At 53.2% G+C, this 21455-nt stretch overlaps 4 protein-coding genes across 6 annotated transcripts; 2 read left to right on the top strand and 2 right to left on the bottom strand.

Annotated features, from left to right (window-relative positions):
- Positions 1–518: 518 nt before the first annotated feature.
- On the top strand, positions 519–3433 carry PFN1 (profilin 1). The gene is made up of 3 exons (XM_060134461.1): positions 519–817; positions 2286–2478; positions 3102–3433. The coding sequence occupies exons 1-3, from the start codon at positions 686–688 to the stop codon at positions 3197–3199; spliced, it is 423 nt and encodes a 140-aa protein (XP_059990444.1). The 5' UTR covers positions 519–685; the 3' UTR covers positions 3200–3433.
- A 668-nt stretch (positions 3434–4101) lies between these two features.
- On the bottom strand, positions 4102–8724 carry RNF167 (ring finger protein 167). 2 transcript variants are annotated; one of them, XM_060135486.1, is made up of 10 exons: positions 8671–8724; positions 8030–8532; positions 7865–7945; positions 6468–6593; positions 6275–6362; positions 5995–6085; positions 5660–5765; positions 5423–5516; positions 4695–4775; positions 4102–4608 (listed from the first exon to the last, which is right to left on the bottom strand). In XM_060135486.1, the coding sequence occupies exons 2-10, from the start codon at positions 8111–8113 to the stop codon at positions 4310–4312; spliced, it is 1050 nt and encodes a 349-aa protein (XP_059991469.1). In that variant the 5' UTR covers positions 8114–8532; positions 8671–8724; the 3' UTR covers positions 4102–4309. The 2 variants fall into 2 exon arrangements, with proteins under 2 accessions (XP_059991469.1, XP_059991470.1); XM_060135487.1 differs by lacking the exons at positions 6468–6593; positions 8671–8724 and having other exon boundaries at positions 8030–8657.
- SLC25A11 (solute carrier family 25 member 11) lies at positions 8245–11920 on the top strand. 2 transcript variants are annotated; one of them, XM_060135491.1, is made up of 8 exons: positions 8245–8555; positions 9818–9970; positions 10054–10260; positions 10447–10537; positions 10620–10710; positions 10797–10896; positions 10977–11028; positions 11165–11920. In XM_060135491.1, the coding sequence occupies exons 1-8, from the start codon at positions 8245–8247 to the stop codon at positions 11318–11320; spliced, it is 1161 nt and encodes a 386-aa protein (XP_059991474.1). In that variant the 3' UTR covers positions 11321–11920. The 2 variants fall into 2 exon arrangements, with proteins under 2 accessions (XP_059991474.1, XP_059991473.1); XM_060135490.1 differs by lacking the exon at positions 8245–8555 and adding an exon at positions 8987–9219.
- Positions 11921–13994: 2074 nt separating this feature from the next.
- On the bottom strand, positions 13995–16352 carry GP1BA (glycoprotein Ib platelet subunit alpha). The gene is made up of 2 exons (XM_060135484.1): positions 16111–16352; positions 13995–15880 (listed from the first exon to the last, which is right to left on the bottom strand). Exon 2 carries the CDS (start codon positions 15872–15874, stop codon positions 14072–14074), a length of 1803 nt encoding a protein of 600 aa, XP_059991467.1. The 5' UTR covers positions 15875–15880; positions 16111–16352; the 3' UTR covers positions 13995–14071.
- Positions 16353–21455: the final 5103 nt, after the last annotated feature.

The raw sequence follows: 21455 nt of genomic DNA, 5'->3' as shown, positions 1-21455 counted from the left end.
CGAAGCCAGCCGCCAACCCTAACCGCGCCACGCGCTTTCCCTCCCGGCCCGGGCGCAGGCGCGGGCGCAGGCGCCGCCGCCGCCGCCGCCGCCGCCGCCGCCGCCGCCCGCCGTTCCTTTCCCCCAACACCCCCCCCGGCAGAGGTGGGGGAAGGGGGAGTCATTCCGTTTAACCCTGAGTTACCCGAACCCTCTTTAATTTGCTAAATTTGCAGTTTGCTAATTCTTTCTCTTTTCACTTTCCTTCCTCCCTCTGGCTCACTCCCTTTCCGTACACCGAAGTCTGACTGATATTCTATGCGAAGTGGAGGGAGCCCTAACCCTAACCCACCCCCGTCCCCCCATCCTTTTTGCGTCGCTTTCCATCGAACTTGCAAATTTTGCAGTAGGGGGAGGGATTTTTAAAATTGCACTTGCAAAGTTCGCTATCTGGGCAGGCGAGGAGAGGGAGGGAGGGAATGGGGAGCAGGCCCCGCCCCCACCGCCCTTTGCAAATAAAAATCTAGGGGGGTGGGGAGGAGCAGGAAGTGGCGGTGCGAGGGCTGATGCACTGCTAGCAGAGCCGCGGTCCGGACAGCAGCGCGTGCCCCAAGCTCTCCGCCTTCCCCCGCCCGCCAGCCCGAGGCAGCCCGAGCCCAGCCCGTGGCCCCAGCAGCAGCCCCGAGAGCACCCCAGTAGCAGCGCCATGGCCGGCTGGAACGCCTACATCGAAAACCTCATGGCGGACGGGGTGTGTCAGGACGCGGCCATCGTGGGCTATAAGGACTCGCCCTCCGTGTGGGCCGCCGTCCCCGGGAAGACCTTCGTCAACATCACGGTACTGCGAGGCCTGCGCGGAGACTGGCCGGGCTTGCACCCTGAGGGAGGGACTTGGGTAGTGCCGGGCGCGGTCTGGGGAGGGCAGCGAAAGGCCGTGACCCGGTCCTTGCCCTGGAGGTGGCGCGAATGGCGGCTGCACGTGAGCGGGTCCCTCCGTGGCCTCCTGAGTCCTACGCCCCGGGCGGCGGCGCCCAGCCAGCCCGCCGCTCCGCTTTCCGCGACGGGGCGTTACATCCGGGACACAGGGCGGGGAGGGGCGCACCGCCCGGTGCGGCGGCCCACTTCCGCCTCCTCCAGGGTGGGTCGGGCACGCACCGCAATTTCCGCTCGGGACTGTGATTGAGAAGGGACTTGGGGACCCCTGGACCCCCTAGCTCTACTTCCGGCCGCCAGCTCGCGCCCCCTCCACCATTGTTCCTCCTTCTGGGGGAGGGAGCCCCAGTCGCATGGCCTGGGTCCCATGCCCGTCCTCCGTGAGCTCCCTGCCCCTCCCAACTCCGTGAGAGGGCTAGGCCGCCACACGACCTCCCCCCACCCTAAGTCGGCACGTTGGACTCAACATGCCTGGGAGGCCAGCCCCGGAAGTCCCCTCGCCCTCCTTTCCCGCCATCCGGCGGGGCCTGGAGCAGGGGAACTTTGTGAGAAGTTCTAGGACAGTATATAAGTGAAGCAATAAGGGACGACTACTGCTGTCCTCATCACCACCTCCTCTGTCCACACTGCCCGGAAGTGGGGAGGGGGAGCGGAAGTTCGAAATGGGGGGGAAGGGGATTTCCGGGCGGGAGGGGACCGGATGTGGGGGTTTGGGGTGTTAAGGGGGAGGGGGAGATACGTTCCCTGGGGTATCTAGACCCGAGGGCTGGCTTGCCGGGTCTAGTCCCAGGGCCCCTCCAAAAGTTTTTCAACTTTCCCGGAAAGCCCCCAAGCATCTGCTTCCTCATCTTAGAGCATAAATACCTGGATCTAAACTCTAGGTTACTTGGAGACCCAGGCGTCCGGGCCCCTAACAACTCCTGCAGAACCTTTGACCAAATAAGGGCAAAGTTGCTTCGCCTGCTTTGCCCGCCCCCTCCCTTTCCCTCTTCGCTTCTGCTTTTCCTGAAGGAGTTCTGAGCATCCAAAGGCTCCCCACTCCATTCCACTCCATTCTCTTAACTGCTTTTTGGCCCCCTTTATTTCCTGGGTTTGCTTTCCTTATTAAACAACATCTAAGCCTTAAGAGGAATATGTTGTCCCTTCTTATTACCGTTCTCTAGGTTTGAAGATCATGATATTTTTGTGTACTAACTTCCAATAGTCTTGAGTCTCTCAAATTTCACGGATGTGTACAAAGCACATTAACATACACATCTCCCCCCAAGGGGGTTTAGCTTCCCGGAGAAATGGAAGGCAGGTGGGTCCTTGGAGAAGAAGGTGGGAACCTTGGTGTACTGACTAACTTGATGGGTGCTTGATTCCCCTTCCAGCCAGCTGAGGTTGGTACCCTGGTTGGCAAAGACCGGTCAAGTTTTTTCGTGAATGGGCTAACGCTTGGGGGCCAGAAATGTTCTGTGATCCGGGACTCACTGATGCAGGAAGGGGAATTTACCATGGATCTTCGTACCAAGAGCACCTCCGGAGCCCCCACCTTCAATATCACTGTCACCCTGACTACCAAGAGTGAGTTTGAGTCTTACCCTTTCTCTAGCTACAAAATCTCTAATATACTTCCATCTATTAATTTTTTGGGTTCTTCTGTGTGGATCACCCAGTATGAAGGGACCAGACCAGGTTTCTACTCCCAGCCTGCTGGATCCTGGGACATTGGATTGTCCCTTCAGTTCTCAGTTCCTCATCTTACAATGTAAAGAAGTTGAACTGTATTACCTCTTAAGTTCCTTCTTGCCTTGAGCCTTTTCACATGAGAAACTTCTTATTTTCTTGGAGGAGGTAGGCTGCTAGTCATAAGCCAGCACTTAGCTGTTGTGTTTTGAGCTCTTTTCTTAAAACTTGGAGGTGGCAGGCTCATCCACAGCCGTTTCTAGCCTGAACACAGGAGTCAACACATTGTCCACAAGCCTTTGACCCCTAAATTTTACTGTGTTCCTTTCCAGCCTTTAAGCTTGATTTTCCTCTTTTGAAAAGCCCTATTGTTTCAGGGTGACTGACAGCCTGCCTGTGTGTGGGGGGGGTTGGGAGAGATGAGGTTGGGTTACAGCCCCCAGGGCTGGACAGCTGCTGAACAGCTGGCCGGGGGTGGGATTGTGACACCTGGGTCCTAGCCTCCTTTCTCTTTCCTCCAGCGCTAGTCCTGCTGATGGGCAAAGAAGGTATCCACGGTGGTACGATCAACAAGAAATGTCATGAAATGGCCTCCCACCTGCGGCGTTCCCAGTACTGACCTCGTCTGTCACTCCCCACTGCTTTTGCACCCCTCTCCTTCCCACACACACATACACCATTTTTATTTTTTGGGCCATTACCCCACACCCCTTATTGCTGCCAAAACCACATGGGCTGGGGGCCTGGGCTGGATGGACAGACACCCTTCCCCCAACCCATACCCCTCCTGTGTGTGGCTGGAAAACTTTTTTTTTTGTTTTTTTTTCCTGAATAAAAAAGATTATACTGAAAAGGTGCTGTGTGGTTTTAGCCTGGGTGTCAGGATGGAGGACAGCCACTGTGATCTGCCTCCATCCTGGCTTGGGGTCAGAAGCAGCAGAAGGGTTGAGGCACTACAAAGTCTAGGGTTTTGAGCTTGCTTTCATGTCCAGGATTAAACACCTGCTTCAGGCCTACCTGGCCAGGTGGGCCAGCCCTACCTAGGTCCTCAGTGTGCTAACTGAATTGGTGGATAATGGAATAGAGGCATCCAGACCAAGAGAATGGGTCCAGGCCTGCGGGCAAGGCAGAGGCCAGTTGAGTCATCCTCACATGTGGGTGGGGCTCCCCTTCTCAGAGTCACAACAGATGCCTATTGGGGCTGCCCTTAAGACTACAGGTTAGGGCTTCCCTGGTGGCACAGTGGTTGGGAGTCCGCCTGCCGATGCAGGGGACACGGGTTCGTGCCCTGGTCCGGGAGGGTCCCACATGCCACAGAGCGGCTGGGCCCGTAAGCCATGGTCACTGAGCCTGCGCTCCGCAACGAGAGAGGCCACAACAGCGAGAGAGGCTGGCGTACGGCAAAAAAAAAACAAAACTAAAGGTTAGCCTCCCAGCACTCCCTTGCCCATGTATGGCAGAAAGGGGCAATGCCCCAAAAAGATAAGAAGTTTACCTGTGTGAGAATGATCTCATCCTTAGTCCACAAAAACAATTTTATTAACCCAATAAATGAAAACCCCATCCCTTTGTACCCCCAACCCCTTCAAGAGGATAGAGTTGGGTAAGGGAGAAACCTGGGGTGGAAACGACTCCTATCCCTCGTCTCCTATCCCTCAGTGTAGAAGACAGTAGAGAGGAAGAGGAGCTGTGCAAATAGGTCATCAGAGATGGAGGGGAAAGGGGACTACTAGACCAGGATGGCAGCTACAGAGGTAGAGGGTGAGGGATCTGTGGAAGACCCAGGAAGGACTAGGGGAGCTGGGGCTAGAGAACCAAAGGAGGTGGGAGGGGTGGGGGTGCAGCCCAGAAGTGGGGTCCGTTCGGAAGCAGGGTGGTCCCTTGGCTCCCCTTCCTCGTCACCCTCTTGTCCCTGGGTTTCTTCCTCCTGCTCCTCATCCCCAGGACCCCGATGGACAGGCTGCTTGCAGATGGGGCAGGTCTTCCGGGTCTGAGTGAGCCAGGGGTCCACACAGCGGATGTGATAAGCTGCCAAGAGGAATGAGGTGAAGCGCGTGGTGCCTGCTGGTGGCGGGGGTGGGGGAGGGGGCGGGCACAGGAAGTGAGGGCCTCACCGTGAGCACAGGGGAGCACCCTTAGCTTGTCCCCATCCTCATATTCATCCAGGCAGATGGCACACACATCATACTGGTCTCCTGGTGGAAGAAGAAAGGAGTTCTTTTACTGAGCCATCCTGGACCAGGGCCCACAAGAACTCACTGTGAGAGGCCTGTGGTGGAGCTAAACCCTGCAAAAGTTATTTTCTCTGGTTCTACAGAGCCAGTGGAAGAGCTGAGACTGGAGCAGGGTAGAACGTGAGGAAACCGGGGTTAGAACAAGTAAAGAGAAACAGAGGTAAGAAGGGAAGTGGGTTTTTTGGGGGAGGTGTGAGGCTGGAGAGAGAGGGGGTGGGAGGAGCAGAAATGGGGCAGCACTTCTGCCATAGCCTTATATGGGCACTGAAGGCTCCAGTGCCTAAGACCCAGCCCCTCCTTACCTGTGTCTGCCTTCTCTGGCGGAATCTTCCCCACTCCTTCCATTTTTCTGCTTTCTCCACCTTCTCTCTGATGAGCAAGGTCCTCCACCCCCCTCCAACCCCAACTATTACATTTAATCATTTTTGCTTTCCATTTCCTGCTCTAATCCTGTCCTGTCCTCATTTTACGTATGCGTAAAAAGAGGAGCAAAGGTGGTATCTCAAGCTGACACCTCCCTGCCATCTCTGCTTCTTTTCTCCTGGGCTCCAACTCCTTCAGAACCAGGGAAATAGTGGGAAAGGCCTGCTCTCCTCCACCCTCCTCACCCTTCTGATAGTCATGTGTAGGAATCTGTTTCAGTTGCTCTTTGGTCAGTCGATTCCTCTGGAGCCGTTTCCTGTGCTGGATACAACGAACTATCTGGTGAAAGAGGGGGGTGGATGGATCAGTCTTAGAGAACAAATCTGGACAATCCCATACAAACCAGCCCTATCTTGCAACCCCAGAGCCAGTCTGGCTTTAAAGGCCTCAGCTCTTCCCGTCTTGGTCCCTGAACTACTCACCATCACTGCTCCCATGGCCAAAACCAGCAGTCCCACGATCCCTGTGAAAGGGATGAGGTAATAGCCCAAGGGGAAGCTATTGTCTGGGACCAGAAGCACCCGAGCCCTGGGAAAAGGAAGACGAATATCAGAGGGGCAGGAAAGGCAAAGGGACAAAGGAAGAGGGACAAAGTAACTGGCTCTGGACAGGGCCCACGGAGGGGGAAGGGGATGGGAAGAAAGTACCAAGAGGCAGAGCATGATGGGCCTGAGGCTGGATGGTTGGGACACGGGCTTGGACTCCAGGTTGGCATGGAAGTGCTGAAGGAAGAGTGGGAAGGAGGGACACGTCCTACCCCTTCTCGTAGACAAAGAGGGCACGCAGGTACTCGGAGCTTCTCTCCCCAATAAACACAGACGGGATCCAGATCTGCTGCTGGATTTCCTCTGCAGGGATTAGGGCATTACACTGGGGACCCAACCTTCCACATGAATCCTTTGGTAACTCTGGCATTTGACTCTCTTGCCCCATTCCACCTAAAGGACTGATTTCTTTTCCCTAAGGCTTCAGCCCTCCCGCCATCTCTCAGTCTAAGCTCTACTGAAAACCCAGCTGTCCAAATCCTCCAACCTTACCACTATTCCACACCATATTCAGAAGTTCATTGGAATTCACATTGTGTACCACAGCTGCACCATACCCAGCCTTCTGAGCATTTAGGACCTAGGGAGACAAGGCAGATAAGGAGCCATCATGGGCCTTGCCACCTTTCATTCCTGGTGCCTTTTTTACCCTCAGCCTCCCAGCTCCCACTCCACATTCAGCAACCTTGAGGTCAAAGTTGCAGTCGAATCTTCGAAGCAGTGCAATAAAGACTGACCCGTTGACCGGGGCTGGGGGTGGTGGGGCAATGGGACTGCAGGCATTGTCTGGGTGAGCCTCCACAAGGAAGCCCTGGAGAAGAGAAGCAAACAACAGCTGGATTTCATCTCCCTAGGTGCTGCTCCCCACAGGTCCCACCAAGCACAATGGCCCCCACAGGTCAGTGGGGTCTGAGCCCACTGGGGTCTGAGCTCATTCCTGGGGTCTGAGCATCCCACCAAAGTCAGACATCTACCTCTTCTCTTAGCCTCCTGAAGATGCAATCACATCAAACAACATCCCTTTCCCACACCCTCCATCATCCCTCTCCCTTTCCCAGATGAGCTAATATATACTCCACATTCCTAGCTAATTGTTTTGCCTTCCAGTTTCCCACTGATTGTAATTCAATTCTCCATTCATCCACGTCACTTTCTCAAGTTGTTTCACATTCCCTGCTCTAATACATACTCTTAGGGAACATATTCCCCTGTTTAAAAAAAACACAAAACCAAACACAAATGGAGTTACTTGTGCTGACTCCCATGTCACCAAACTCAATAATTATAAATTTTAGCCTCCCCCAGGAATGGAATCTTAAACCACTGTATCTGGAATTACTTGGTCAGCACTAATGAGGTAATCTGCCTGGTAGACCCCTGCAGTCCCCTAAAGAAAGGAGATCTTTGCTACTAGCAAAGACAATCAAATCTTTGCTAGTATAACTTCCTTGCCCCACCCCCTTCTGGCTATAAGTCTTTCATTTTGTATAGTTCTTCAGAGATCCTTTCTATCTGCTAGGTGGAATGCTGCCTGATTCATGGGTCATTAAATAAAAGCCAGTAAGAGCTTTGAAATTTACTCAGTTGAATTTTTTTAACACCTCCCTTTAATTTTCCAATTACTCATCTCACAAACAACTATACTGATATCTATGGCCCAACTGAGTTCTTGCTATGTGGCAGTCTTTGTGAAAAACTACTACAAAACTGCTTATCTAATTCTCACAATAATACATCTGATACCTTCTATTATTATCCCATTTTACAGTAAAACAAACTAAGGCTCAGGTAATTTGCCCAAGGTCATAAAACCAGTAACTGGCTCTAGAGACCCTATTGATAGGCACCACTCGTCCTGCCTTTTATCTTAGTCCACTTTCAGTCTCCCTTCTAAGGCTCAGAGTTCTAGAAGTAGACTTTGTATTCTCCCTTCAGATTCTGGATTCCACCACACTAGATGTGTTCTTGCACTTAGTTCCTAACTTGACTCTCTTCCTACCTCCAGCTTCCCCCAAGAAAGGCTCCTCAACCCCTACCCAGCAGGGAGAATTCAGGGAAACAGGAAAGAGGGAAGAAAATCACCTGAAGTCCCTCCTGGCTCAAGGCAGCCCCAAAGAGAGCTGGGAGGTCTGCAAAGTCCATGCTGGCATTGTGGTCCGAGATCTGCGGACAAAAGAGTCCATGTTTGTCCTTCAGCCTGCAATCTCTCCCTTCAGCGCCCTTCCCCTAACGTCCCCTCAGACTCACCGCTCGAATGAGCCCCCGGGTGGGGGCCGCTCCCCACAGCACAGTGGCCACAACCACAGGAAGCGGGAAGGCCGCAGGGTGCATGGCAGCGAGACGGGAGAGGCGGAGGAGGCCGCGTCCCGATAACAGGAGCAGAAACGGAGTTCTGCGCCCTCTCTTGCCCTCCTTCAGGATCCCAGGGGTCCAACCACCCCCAGGTCCCACTTCCCAGCTACATGGGGTCGCGGGGAAGGACCCCCGACTCGGGGATTGAGACAGCCAACCCGTTTAATGGAGCTGGGAGGGAGACACCAAAAATACTCCTTTCTGGTACAGGAATAATACGGGGAAAGAGAACGGAGGCAAGCACAGGTGACAGAAAAACTTCTGGAAGGGTGGGGGAGCTCAAGGAGGTGGGACTTCCGGCCAGGTGGGCCGTCTTTCCAGCCCCTGGAAGAGGATTTCCGGCAAAGAAAGTCAGGCCGCTTCCAGCAATGGACGCTCAAGACGAAGGACTTCCGGTCCTAAAAGGCCGATTAAAAGAAAGGTTAGAGGTGGAGAGAGTGCCTGTGGAGATGAAAGGAGCACCGAGGCCCCAGAAGACGACTTAGTCGCTTCTCCGCGCTAGTGCCCGGGATCCCTCAGCTGCCCGGTTTACAAACCTCTCTTCCTCTCTCTGGCGGCCGCCACCGTACCTTCAAGTCTCGCGAGAGTCCTCACCACACTCCCTCCCACCTGCTGACAGCTTCCTGTATATATCGCGAGAAACCGCCTAACTCTGGCTAGTCTAACTCACTCGATCTCGCGAGATCTTCAAATACCCTCCTCTCGATTTTCCCGCGACTCCAATTCGATAAAAATTGCACCTATGCTCTTGTTGCCTAAATAGCTGCACCCCGTCCCCTCACCCATTCTTGAAGCTCCTCCTTCAGCTCCGCCTTACTCCCGGACGCCTTTGCGCTCGCGCCTGCGCCTGCGCCAACTTCCAGCTGGCGCTGGCCCTGAGCGCCGGGCCGTGCGCGCGCGCCCTCGCCCCTGTTGCGCGCGCGGTGTCACCTTGGGCGCGAGCGGGGCCGCGCGCGCACGGGTCCGGGAGCTGAGGGCCACTGAGTGGCGATGGCGGCGACGGCGAGTCCCGGGGCTAGTGGGGTGAACGGGAAGCCCCGTACCTCCCCTAAGTCCGTCAAGTTCCTGTTTGGGGGCCTGGCCGGGTAAGCTCAGGCCCCAGGGATGGGACAGGAGGAGGCAGGGACGGGTGCCAGGAACCGGGCCCTGTTCTTTGGGTGTGCTGCAGTGAACCGAGGTGACACGGGGTCATTGCTGTCCCCATCGTATTACGAGGTCCTTGATGGGCTGCTAGGATCTTTTCACCCATCGCAGGGCCCCTTCTGGGCTGCATACACGGCCCCCACCGGGCCACCAGAGTTTCCCAACCCATTGCTTGGCTCTGCGGGGCTGTTTGGGGTTTCAGGTCATTGCATGGCTCCTGCTGGACTACGTGGAGTCCCAGGTCATGAATGCCCACCTCTCCTCCTTGGGTCGGACTGCATGCAATCTCTCGGTCACTGCTTGACACCCTGGGAGCTGCATGGAACACTCATTGCATGGCACCTACTGGACCGCTGGACTTTTCAGACCCATTGCTCTTGGTACACGCAGAGACTCTTGTACACATGCCCACCAGCCTCCTGAACATGTAGTCAATCGCATGGCAGGCCCTGCCCTTTGTGATCTCTTGTTGCCGGGCTCCAGGGGGCTTTGGTAGATCTGGGACACCTAGCTCTTGACTCCACCCCTGTCTTCCCCCAGGATGGGAGCTACAGTTTTTGTGCAGCCCCTGGACCTGGTGAAGAACCGGATGCAGCTGAGTGGGGAAGGAGCCAAGACACGAGAGTACAAAACCAGCTTCCATGCCCTCACCAGCATTCTGAGGGCAGAAGGGCTGAGGGGCATTTACACCGGGTACTGGGGCCAAAGGATGGGGGTAGCGTGTGGGTTGACAGCTCTAGACTTTGGCTTGATGCACTGACTCCTTCGCTCCCCAGGCTGTCAGCTGGCCTGCTGCGCCAGGCCACCTATACCACTACTCGCCTTGGTATCTATACCGTGCTATTTGAGCGCCTGACTGGGGCTGATGGTACACCCCCTGGCTTTCTGCTGAAGGCCCTGATTGGCATGACTGCAGGTGCAACTGGTGCCTTTGTGGGAACACCAGCTGAGGTGGCTCTTATCCGCATGACCGCTGACGGCCGGTGAGTTCCAGGTCTGAGCCTGTCCCCAGCCCCATTCCCTGGAATCTAGAATGAAAGAACTGATTTCTTATTCTAGATCTAGAGCACAGCATTCACCTGTTCACAGCATTCTGGCCTCCATTTCTTTGCTCCTGTGGGAGCAGGGTGGTCTATCCCAAACTTGGCCTCTCCCTACCTTCCCACCAGGCTTCCAGCTGACCAGCGCCGTGGCTACAAAAACGTGTTTAATGCCCTGATTCGAATTGCCCGGGAAGAGGGCGTCCCTACACTATGGAGGGTGAGTGAAGGGGCTGGAGACTGGGGATGTGGGGTCAGGTCTTGGGCATTTCTGACTTCTCCCCCATCCCCCCCCACCCCAGGGCTGCATCCCTACCATGGCTCGGGCCGTCGTCGTCAATGCCGCCCAGCTCGCCTCCTACTCCCAGTCCAAGCAGTTTTTACTGGACTCAGGTGAGAGCCAGAGCTGGGGCCTCAGCTCCCAGCCTAGCCTGGGCCAGCTCTGAGCTGATTGGCACCCCCTGCTCTGCCTCCTCCAGGCTACTTCTCTGACAACATCCTGTGCCACTTCTGTGCCAGCATGATCAGCGGCCTGGTCACCACCGCTGCCTCTATGCCTGTGGACATTGTCAAGACCCGGTGAGTGTGCAGACCCGGGCCTGGAGAAGGACGGGGGAGCCCTCCTTATGTCCCTCATGCCCCTGCCTCCTCTCCTTCAGGATCCAGAACATGCGAATGATTGACGGGAAGCCGGAATACAAGAACGGGCTGGTGAGGAAGAAGGGCTAGGGGCTTGGGCTGCCGGATTGGATGCCCTGGGAGTGGGGGTGGGGGATAGCTGGGTAAGAGGAAGAGGGTCCCAGAGGCCAGGTCCCAACCTCAGTGCCGTGCCTGCCTGGCTGTCTAGGATGTGCTGGTGAAGGTCGTCCGCTACGAGGGCTTCTTCAGTCTGTGGAAGGGCTTTACACCATACTATGCCCGCCTGGGTCCCCACACTGTCCTCACTTTCATCTTCTTGGAGCAGATGAACAAGGCCTACAAGCGTCTCTTCCTCAGTGGCTGAGGCGAGCGAGGGGCCTGGAGCTGCTGTGCCGGGGCTCCCACTCGCCCGCTGCTCCTACAGTCAGTGTGCCCCCCGGGGGACCTAGACTCTGCTGCCCTGGGCCCCGCTATTTATTTTCCCTCCACAGTATGGTTCCCTCCTCTGTGATAAGGGACTTGTGGTCTGTCCTGCCCCTGCTCCAGCTCGCCCTCCTTGCCCTAATCATCATGATCTCTCTGTCCCTGCCTGTGCCCTGCACAGAGGTGGGAAGCTCCCTGCAGATTCCTGGTCTCCTCTTGGGTATTAGTTTCAGGGCACATAGTACAGCAGAAGGCCCCCCCTTCTCAGTGGGGAAACCAAGGCAGAGCTGAGGGGACAGGAGAGAGCCGAAGCTGTCAAGATGATCAAAGGTCTGCAGTGGGAGGACATGGCCCTTCTTTCTTCCACGTCACTGAGGACGTAATCAATAAATTGGATTGATGACACCACCCCCAAATCTGGAGAGCTGTGGGCGCAGGAGGGGGAGGAGACTGGACAAAGAAGCGGATGCCCCTGGAGAACAGGAACTGGAGTTCTTAAAAAAAGTTATTAAAGAAAAAGTACCCGCTGTTTTTATGCAAATGTTATGTAAGTCAGTCATGTTGCAGCAACTGAAGGGTGAGAAAAACCCAAGCTCCAGGCCTTGTGTGTTGCTTCCTAGCTCCTCGTTCAAGAATACAACAGACGCCCAGGTCATCTCATGTAATCCCCAGGAAAAATCTCTGGGGTCTGGTGACTGTTTCTGCAGCCTGAAGAGGGAGGGAATAGAGTCTGAGAGGGGAAAGCTGACCTGTCGGGGGCAGAGTGGGCATGGAGCCGGGCCCCCAGAGCCTGGAGGCTTGATGTGGGCTGTAAGCTGGGGAGAGTGACTGCCTTCTCCATTTCTTTAGGAGATGTGTGACTCCCAGGCCCTGCCCTAAAGGAGCTTAGGAACCTCTTGGGGCATAAAAGGGCATAGGAAGGTCAATTGGAAGGAGGGCTGGGCGGCACGAGGCCTGAAGGTTTCTCCTGAGCCAGGACAGGGGACAGGCAGGCCAGGGGACAGGCAGACGGCAGGTGGGAACTGTCACCTTGGCAGAACCTCGTCAGTAGAAGAAGTTGAGCTCAGCAGCCTGGCGGTGCAGCCGGGCCCTCCCACCTCTGCCTCTTTTCTTACCCTCTCCATGCACATGCTGGCCTGGGCCACAGGGGCCGCTTTGAGACACTTGAAGCCTGGACCTTGTCCTTAAGGAGTGCCAAGTCCAGACGGGAGGATGACACAGGGAAACTGGGAGTCAGCAACAGACCGCTGCAGGGGGATGTGGGGCACCCGGGCCAGCCTGGGCGAGGGGAGACAGTGCACAGTACCCGACTGGCCAGGGAAGTGGGGCGGGGCAGCACTCCTGGCCCACTGAGAGCAAAGGCTTAGAGGAGAAACGCGGGGGAGCAGGTGATCTCTGCAAAGTTTGTAATAGCTGGAGCACAGGCTGTGAAGTGTCTGCTGTGGGAGGGGAAGCTGCATTGTTAGATGGGTTGGTGCACGGAAATCCTCGATCGCCAAGCTCAGGAGTTGTCCTCTATCGGAAACAGTTCAGAGCAGGAGAAAGATGCGGTCAGGGTTTCAGGTTAGGAGGATTCTTCCTGCACCATCTGGAGGAAGGGGTCTCCGTGGAGCCAGAAAGGCTCAGCCCTCACTCCCATTCTCTGGGCCCTAAGTGCTGGCTTGGGCTGGAGGCAGGAGAGAAAGCTCTGCCCAACGTGGTCAGGTGAATGGCAGAATCCATGGCACCAGGGGAGAGAACTGGGCTCCATCTGCCTTCCTCCTGGCTTGACAGCAGGAAACTGAGAGTAGTTCAGTAAAACCCACCAAGATGGTACTCACTGCCAGGCCCTCCCCTCCCCTGTCCTGCTGCCCTGGGCAAAGCAGGAGAGCTGCGTTTCTGAGGCCACAGGTGCCAGGAGGCACCCACCTGTCCTAGTACGGCAGGTTGCAGGCAGATAGCCTCAGTAGTACCACTGAGCTCCCAGGAAACTTCTGGATCTTGAGCTGGAACTTGCTTGTGGTTGGCCTGGTTGGTGGTAGAGGGTGTCAGCTTGGAGGAGGGAAAAGGTGGCCCAGGCAGGGGAAGTGCAGGCCAAGACTAGAGCTTTTGGGGGTGAGCAGTGCAACTAGGGTGGGGCAGCTGGGACCTTGGGAATGCTGGTGACGGTGCCCCAGCCTCGTTTCCCTCTCCAAAAGAACGAACATTCTATTTTTAAATTATTTTTATGATACAAATAATATATGATGGTGGAAAACCAGAAAAAGCTAAGCAGAGGAATAGAAAATAAAACCACCCGTATTTATACCACCCAGAGACAATCAGGGCTCACATCGTGACATCTCTTCCCAAGTTTCCTTCAATACACGGATACATGTGAGAACTGTGCTATATTCTGTTTGTTGTTTGCTTTTTCCTAAAACTTCCCCAAAGTGATGGTAATAACCTAGTGTAGTGGTCTGGGAACCCCACCGTCCATGCAGCATCAGGAGCTCTCTTTGTTCTGTGACCCACCCAACTTCTCCATCTCACTACCTCTCCAGATATGCTGGGTCTGGGATTGTGTGCCCGGGGTGTGCAGAGGAGGCTCCTGACAAAGAAGCAGTAACGAAGCCCTCCCCCGACCCTGTACTCTGTACCCACCCGCCCCCAGCTAGATCCCAATAGGAAAACCCATCAGAGTCTCTCTCGAGGTCCCCAAACCACCCCCCCCTCAGAGGCTGTGGCCAGAGTACCTAACAGCCACTGTCCCCAGCAGGTCCTGACCACGACCCATGCTCAGGGCTGAGGGCCGCCGTCCTGCCAGCAGAGGCCCCACACGGCCATTAGGCCGCACCCACAGGAAGAGGCTAGAGCGGAAAGTGGGGAGCGAGCCTTGGAGGAAAAGCAGCCAGGCCCGGGCCACTGTCACTTGCCTTCCCCTCTGCAGCTCTAGATGCGAGGTGTGCGTGACTGTGGCCAGGGCCTGTGGTTTCACGTGCTGGACCCAGAACAGCAGCAGGATGAGGACCACAGAGGCAAACAGGAGCCAGAGGAGACCCAAGATATAGAAGCCCAGGAAGAGGCAGCAAAAGTCAGAGTTGAGAAAAGGGTCGTTTCTGGAACTCTCCACATTCCACTGAGCCACCCCCTGGGCCTTCAGGAGGTTGACAAATTCAGAGATGGTGGCTGTGGTGGATTCTAAGATAGTGGGAAGTGAAGTGGGTTCAGTGGAGGTTAAGGATACGGTGGGTTCTGAGGTCTTGCTTGTGGGCTCTGGGGTGCTCGGGGCTGTGGGCTCTGGGGTGCTTGGGGCTGTGGGCTCTGGGGTGCTCGGGGCTCTGGGCTCTGGGGTGCTCGGGGCTCTGGGTTCTGGGGTGCTTGGGGCTCTGGGCTTTGGGGTGCTCGGGCTTGTGGGCTCTGGGGTGCTCAGGCTTGTGGGCTCTGGGGTGGGTTTTAGAGTTTTGGAGAATGTGATGGGTCCTGTAGAAATTCGGAACGTGGTCTGTTCCTTAGTTGGAGGCAAGGAGGACACTTGGGGGCCTAGCGGAGCAGTCGGCAGTGAGTAAAGCAGGCCCCAGTGGGTGGTGTGGGCACTGGTGTGGGTAGAGAAGCTGCCCGCAGCCCTTGTGGTAGGCACCTTGTCATCCTCTTCGTAGACATCGTAGTCTATGCTGTCCCTGTCGCCAGGGGTGTGGCAGCCCTCCCCTGAGTAGGTGTAGACAAACGTGTTGGGCAAATTGACACACCCCACGCTCGTCACGTTGGGGGTCATGGCCTTGGCGTCCACACCCTCCTTCCATATGTACACGTTGTTGGCATTGTCCTGCAGCCAGTGGCTGAAATAGAGGATCCCGCAGTCACAGAACCAGGTGTTGTCGTGTAAAAAAGCAAAAGGCAGGAGGAGGTCCCCAAAGAAGCCCTTTGGTATCGTGCGCAGCAAGTTCCGCTGGAGGTAGAGGGTGTCAAGTTCCTCCAACCCATCCAGGAACCCAGGGGGCAGCTCACTCAACCCGTTTTCAGCCAGGTTGAGCTTCTTCAACTTGGGCGTGGGCTGCAGGAGCCCGGGGGGCAGAGTCTTCAGCTTGTTGCCACGCAAGTAGAGCTCATGGAGGTGGCTCAGGCCATCCAGGGCATCAGGAGACAATGAGGCCAGCTCGTTGAAGGAGACGTCCAGGGTATAGAGTGCTGGCAGCGCCCGTCCCAACAAGGGCAGGCTTCTCAGTGTATTGTGGGATATAATCAGGGTCTCCAGCCGGGGCAGTGTCGCGTCAGTCTGCAGGCTGGTCAGCTGGCTCTTCTCCAGGTGCAGCTGAGTGAGGTGAGTCAGACTCACCATGGACACCGTGGAGAAGGTGCCCAGGGGGTTCCCACCCAGGCGGAGGATGTTGGTTTCTGCTTGCAGATCTGGAGGCGGCGCCTTCAGCCCCTTATTTTCACAGTTCATTTCCACCTCGCTGGCCACTTTGCTGATGCCACAGATGGGGTGGGAGTGCGAAGGGCTTGGCAGCAGGAGCAGCAAGAGGAAGAGAGGCATGGGGACCTGTGGGCAAGGGGGGCTTGAGAGTGGGCACCCCTCCGCCCCCCGGCAGTATTCCTCCAGGCCCTAGCCCCCACTGCAGCCTCCAAGATCCCTTCCAGAAACTCAGCTCCCACACCTCCCCCCTTCCACTCCCTTTTCCTCCCCTTTCCCCCTGAAGCCTAAACTGCTAGCTCCAGGTCCTTGGCTGGTATCCGTCCCTCAGGCCCCCTCCTGCCCCGGCCCCAGCTTACAGGCCAGCAGAAAGACCTCCGGAGCCACAGAGCTTCTTCCAGGGTGTGACTTGGGCCTTCTCTCTTCCAGCTCCAGGGAGGGCCTGGTCAGCGGCAGGAAGGGGGTGGAGATGGGGAGGAAATGCCAGCCTGATAGGGGCTCCTGGGACCCGGGGAACGGTCTCGCTCCCGGACACAGGCCTTTATCACCTCCTTCCACAACTTTCCCCAAGCCCTCCTTTTGGTCCTGCTCTTGCCTACTGTCCTCCTACACCAGGAGATTGGGGGTGGACTCCAGCCACCACTCTCTTCCAGCTTTTAAAAAAACCTCTCCAGCTGCCCCTGTCATTTCCGCTTCACAGCTGCATTCTTTTTTCTTCTTTTTTTTCTTTGTTTTGGCCACACCACACGGCATGCGGGATCTTCCCCGAACTTGTGCCCTCTGCATTGGGAGTGCAGTCTTAACCACTGGACCACCAGGGAAGTCCCACAGCGGCATTCTTCGAACTGCCTAACTTTTACCCTCACCTCCCCCTCCCTCCTCATCCCACTCTAGGCTGTTTCTCCCCCACCCCCACTCCATGGACTCAGTTCTTACCATGGTCGCCATTGACCCCCAAGCCTCTCTGTCCACTGGGCACTCCTCCACCTGATCTTGTTTTCCGAAGCCTGAACACCTGTGGCCACTCCTACTTTGGGACTCATGACAGTAATTTTTTCCTTTTTTATGTTTTTCTTTTTAAATTTATTTTTAAGCTTATTTTTTATTGAAGTATAATTGATTTACAATGTTGTGTTCATTTCTGCTGTTACCGCAAAGTGACTCAGTTATACACATATACACATTCTTTTTCATATTCCTTTCCATTATGGTTTATCCCAGGGTGTTGAATACAGTTCCTTGTGCTACACAGTAGGACCCTGTTGTTTATCCGAGAGTAAGTTTTTCTTGGTTTTCCTCTTGCCTCTCTGGCTGACCCTTCTCAATGTCCTTTGTGGATTCTTCTTTCCCTGCCCTTCATGAAAAATTAACATGCCCCCAGAATTCGGTCTTTGGCCCTCCTCTTCTCTTATGCTGCACGAACACCTGAGAGTCTCCTCGTCCATTCCCTTGCCTTCGACCACCACCTGTCCCCCAGTGACTCTCAAACCTTTGTCTCTAGCCCAGGCCCCTCTCCTGAGACCCGAACACATATGTCCCACTGCCTTTTGGATTTCTTGGCTCTCCCAAAGGCCCTGAAGCAATATGTTCAAAACTGAGCTCATCATCTGTCTCCAAAGAGCTAATCCTCCTGCGTTGTCCAACCTGGTGAGCGGTTCTGTCATCCACTCATTTATCTATAGCCTTTCAGCCAGAACAAACATCCCTGATAGTCATCTTTAACTCCCCCCCTCCACTCCCACGTGCAACCTGCTACCAGGTCCAGCTGATTTTACCTCCTTTTTTTTTTTTAAGAATTCTTTTTTTTAAATTAATTAGTTTATTTATTTGGCTACGCCGGGTCTTATTTGCAGCACACGGGATCTTCGTTGCCTCATGTGGGATCTTCATTGTGGCATGCGGGATCTAGTTCTGTCCAGGAATTGAACCCAGGCCCCCTGCATTGGGAGCGTGGAGTCTTAACCACTGGACCGCCAGGGAAGTCCCTGATTTTACCTCCTAATGCCCCTCAAACCCACCCCTTCCCATCCCCCCTGCCACCATTCCTTGTCCAGGGTGCCATGTTCTCTCCACTGCTTCACTGCAGCAGCCTCCCCAATGCTCTCCCAACTTTCTAACTCCCCTCCTTCTCCCCACCTAAGTGGTCGTTCAGAAATGCAGATTTGCTCATATCCTTCCACTGCCTGAAAGTCACCAATGGCTCCTTGTAGCCCTCAGGAGGGAGTCTAACGTCCCTAACATGGCCTACGGGGTCCTGCGTGATCTGACCCTTGCTCACCTGTCCAGCCCCATCTCTTAACACTCCACCCTTCACTCTAGGTTATTCTCTTTCTTGTGCCTGGACCCTTCTTCTCACCCCTTATCCCCTTCTGCCCAACTCTTACTTATCTGGAAGGTTCCAGCCCAGAATTTCTTCCTCTGGAAAGCCTTTCAGGATTTCCCAAGACCAGGTAAGGTGCCTGTTTCAGAAAGTCAGCCATCATATCTGTTGGTCCATGGCCCCTTCCAATGATGAAAATGTCCTATCAACTGTCCCTAGAAGGGGCACCATGCAGCCGCATGAGCCTGCTCCTATCTGCTGACTGGACAAGGGGTGGACACTTGAGCCAGATGCAGTTAATCCATAGACTTGCCATGTATATAATTTGCCGGCTGCAAAAAGTACTTGAAAACATGGAGGAAATGAGGCACTAAGCAGCAAGAAGTGAGGGGGAGAGCTGCATACACAGAGGCCCTGACCTGGAGTAAGGCCCCTAAGGTGGTTGGTTTTTTTGCTGCTTTGGCACCAATTAGGATTTTTAGTTGTAAGTAACAGGAAATGTTCTGCCTAATTTAGGCTGAAAAGGAATTTATTAAAAATACATTTTGGACTTCCCTGGCAGTCCAGTGGTTAAGACTCCACGCTTCCACTGCAGGGGACAGTGGTCAGGGAACTAAGATCCTGCATGCCGCGTGGTGCGGCCAAAATAAAAATAAAAATATGTTGGCTACTTCACAGACTTCTCAGTGAGGGCTGCAGAACCAGACGTGGGACTGTGTAGCTAGGAGCAGTGCCCAGAACCAGGCTGCAGAACCAGTCTGGTGAGCAAATCTCTGCTCCTGCTGCAAGACCAGGTTGCTGAAGCTTGCTCCACTGCAGCTGCTGAGCCAGGAACTCAGTGTTACCACAACCTCCCGGCTGCACAGAGAGAATCCTGCATCATCCCTACCCCGTTGTGATACTCACTCCTGATTCAGAGTCTGGGTGTGAGTCTGATTGGTCTTGTACCTGTGACCCAGCTGCAAGGGAGTCTGGGAAAGCAAGTATCTGGCATTTTCAGCTTCTGTAATAGGAGGCAGGTTCTGCTTCTCCAGAGATTTCTAAGTTGAAGGATTTTGCAGACATAGAGAAGAGAGTCATATACTTTGGGACCTACTGAAATGGTCCTAATGTTTTATTTTCGTCACATGTCGACATCCTGAATTGTTGCTAATATTACATCTTTGAATGTTTGGGAGTAACCCTACTTGGCCATTATGAATTATTCTTTAAATATAATTATAGGTTGGTTTGCTCACATTTTAGTTAGAACTTTTACATCGAAGTTAGAAAATAGGAGTGGCCCATAGATTTCTTTTGAGGGGACTTTGTCTTATTCTGTTCTTTTATTTTGTTGTCAGAGTTATACTGGCCTTGTAAAATAAATTGGAAATTTTTAGAGCCTCTGGAAAAGTTAGAGATCATAGGGATTTTCCATGCAGTTTTGGTGGAATTCATCTATGAAACCGTCTGGACCTGATGACATTTGGGGGAAAGCTCCTTGAATACCTTTCCAATTCCTACTCTGATTGTTTGTCTATTGAAGTTTCTACATCTTGAGTCAATTTTGGTAACTGATATTTTTCTAATAAAATATCTAGTTCATGTGGCAGTTCAATTTATTATTGCAAGTTTGAGCATTTTATACTTCTATCATTTGTTAAAATCTCCATATCTGTAGTTATGACCCCTAATGTTGTTTATTTGTATTTTTGCTCTTTCTCTTTTCTGTCTTCCTCCCTGCCCTTCTTTCTTTATTCACCAGACTTGCCAAAGATTGGTCTATTTTATTGGACTAAAGAACCAGATTTATTATTTTACTAGTCAATTGTTGGGGTTTTTTATTTGATGACAGGTGTCTACTTTTATCTTTAATAATTTCTCATACTTTGAGCTTATTTTCTTTTTTTAACCAATTTATTTTTAAAGGATTGTCTTTTTAAACAATATTTTTGTTTATTTATTTATTTACTTGGCCGCGCCGGGTCTTAGCTTTGGCACACGGGATCTTCATTGTGGCATGCGGGAATGTGGGACCTTTTTTTTTAGTTGCAGCATGCAGGCTCTTAGTTGCGGCGTGTGGGATATAGTTCCCCGACCAGGGATAGAACCTGGGCCCCCTGCATTGGGAGCACAGAGTCCTAACCACTGGACTACCAGGGAAGTCCCTAAAATTTATTTTATTGAAGTATAGTTGATTTACAACATTTTGTTAGTTTCTGATGAGCTTATTTTCATGTTCTCTTTCTACCTTCTTGAGTTGAAATCTTCGTTGACTTATTTTCAATCTTTCTTGCTTTTCAGGTAAATTCACTTAATTTATACTTTTCATTTGAGTGCTGCTTTGTGCCATCTCACATTTTTTATCATCTAATACCCAAGATGAATATTTGCAATTTTTATATCCAGCATCTATTCCTCTAAAATAAGAGGACCCCCATTTCCTTTTAAGAGATTACACCTCCCCAGATTAGTGCAAACTTGATGGGTGTAGGTATTCTGGCCTCTTGCTTTGGAAACCAAAGTGTCCTTGGAAGTTCCTTCCACTAGACCCTTCCAGTTACCACCTGAGTTCAGCCCAGAGATGTGACCTAATCATGGACAACCATACTCCCTCTCCTAGGATTTCAAATGGTGAATGAGGTGATAAAAGAAGAGAAAATAGAACTGGACTTGATTCATTTCAACAGAGTGCTCAGGAAAAGCTGTAGAATAGTTCGTGCTACTAACTCCTCAGCCTGCCTAATCCCTGAGCAGTCCTGGATTTCCAGTGTTCACTTGTACCCCGTGAGCTTCTGCATCTTTCCAAGAAGTCTGTGTTGGATTAAGTTAGGTAGAGTTGATTTCTGTTGCATGCATCCCAAGAAATCCAATTCAGGGCTCTGGTTGTGGTTCATTTTTAAAGAGTTTGAGCAGAAGTCGTTAGCTGGAGGTCTACTCGAGACCCATTCAGCTTTTCCTCTTCTTTTTTCTTTTGAGAAATTACTCCTTCCCCACCCTTAGAATTTTTCGTGCGAATGACTCTATCCCAGCTGCGTGAGTGAACCTAAGTCAGTCACTAGACTTCCTCCCCTTTGACAAGGACCCTGATACAAGCTGGTCAGGGTAGTCCATGGTCAGAATGATTGGTCCAAGCACAGACACAGGAAGTAAGTTGGTCCTTTCATAACGAAGCCCAAGACTTCTGTTGGATGCTTGAGGTATGCATACTTTCTCTGGCTGTAGACAAGGAAATATGTAACCCCAGGTGAGCTGTTGGCACACATCTTGTGATCACAAGGGGATCTGGCCTTAGGATGAAGCTAATGTCAGGAGAGGTATAATGAAAAAACAATCTCCTTGGCATCATTGAAATGCTGTGTCAAACCAATTTTGAAGTTCAGTGAGCCAAAACTCCTCTTATTT

The sequence above is a fragment of the Lagenorhynchus albirostris genome, chromosome 20 (assembly GCF_949774975.1).
Source record: "Lagenorhynchus albirostris chromosome 20, mLagAlb1.1, whole genome shotgun sequence".
In the NCBI taxonomy this organism is placed as follows: Eukaryota; Metazoa; Chordata; class Mammalia; order Artiodactyla; family Delphinidae; genus Lagenorhynchus; species Lagenorhynchus albirostris.
Note: the sequence above shows the minus strand (reverse complement) of the source record. Positions and strands in the feature narration are given on the sequence as shown.

Coding starts and splice junctions, on each gene's coding strand:
- PFN1 (XM_060134461.1), top strand. CDS start 686: ATGGCCGGCTGGAACGCCTACATCGAAAACCTCATGGCGGACGGGGTG. Junction 818..2,285: donor AGACCTTCGTCAACATCACG/GTACTGCGAGGC, acceptor TTCCCCTTCCAG/CCAGCTGAGGTTGGTACCCT. Junction 2,479..3,101: donor TGTCACCCTGACTACCAAGA/GTGAGTTTGAGT, acceptor TCTTTCCTCCAG/CGCTAGTCCTGCTGATGGGC.
- RNF167 (XM_060135486.1), bottom strand. CDS start 8,113: ATGCACCCTGCGGCCTTCCCGCTTCCTGTGGTTGTGGCCACTGTGCTG. Junction 5,766..5,994: donor CTCTTTGTCTACGAGAAGGG/GTAGGACGTGTC, acceptor TCCTTTTCCCAG/GGCTCGGGTGCTTCTGGTCC. Junction 4,776..5,422: donor TACACATGACTATCAGAAGG/GTGAGGAGGGTG, acceptor TTCTTCCACCAG/GAGACCAGTATGATGTGTGT.
- SLC25A11 (XM_060135491.1), top strand. CDS start 8,245: ATGGGGTCGCGGGGAAGGACCCCCGACTCGGGGATTGAGACAGCCAAC. Junction 10,538..10,619: donor GCGTCCCTACACTATGGAGG/GTGAGTGAAGGG, acceptor CCCCCACCCCAG/GGCTGCATCCCTACCATGGC. Junction 11,029..11,164: donor CGGAATACAAGAACGGGCTG/GTGAGGAAGAAG, acceptor CTGGCTGTCTAG/GATGTGCTGGTGAAGGTCGT.
- GP1BA (XM_060135484.1), bottom strand. CDS start 15,874: ATGCCTCTCTTCCTCTTGCTGCTCCTGCTGCCAAGCCCTTCGCACTCC.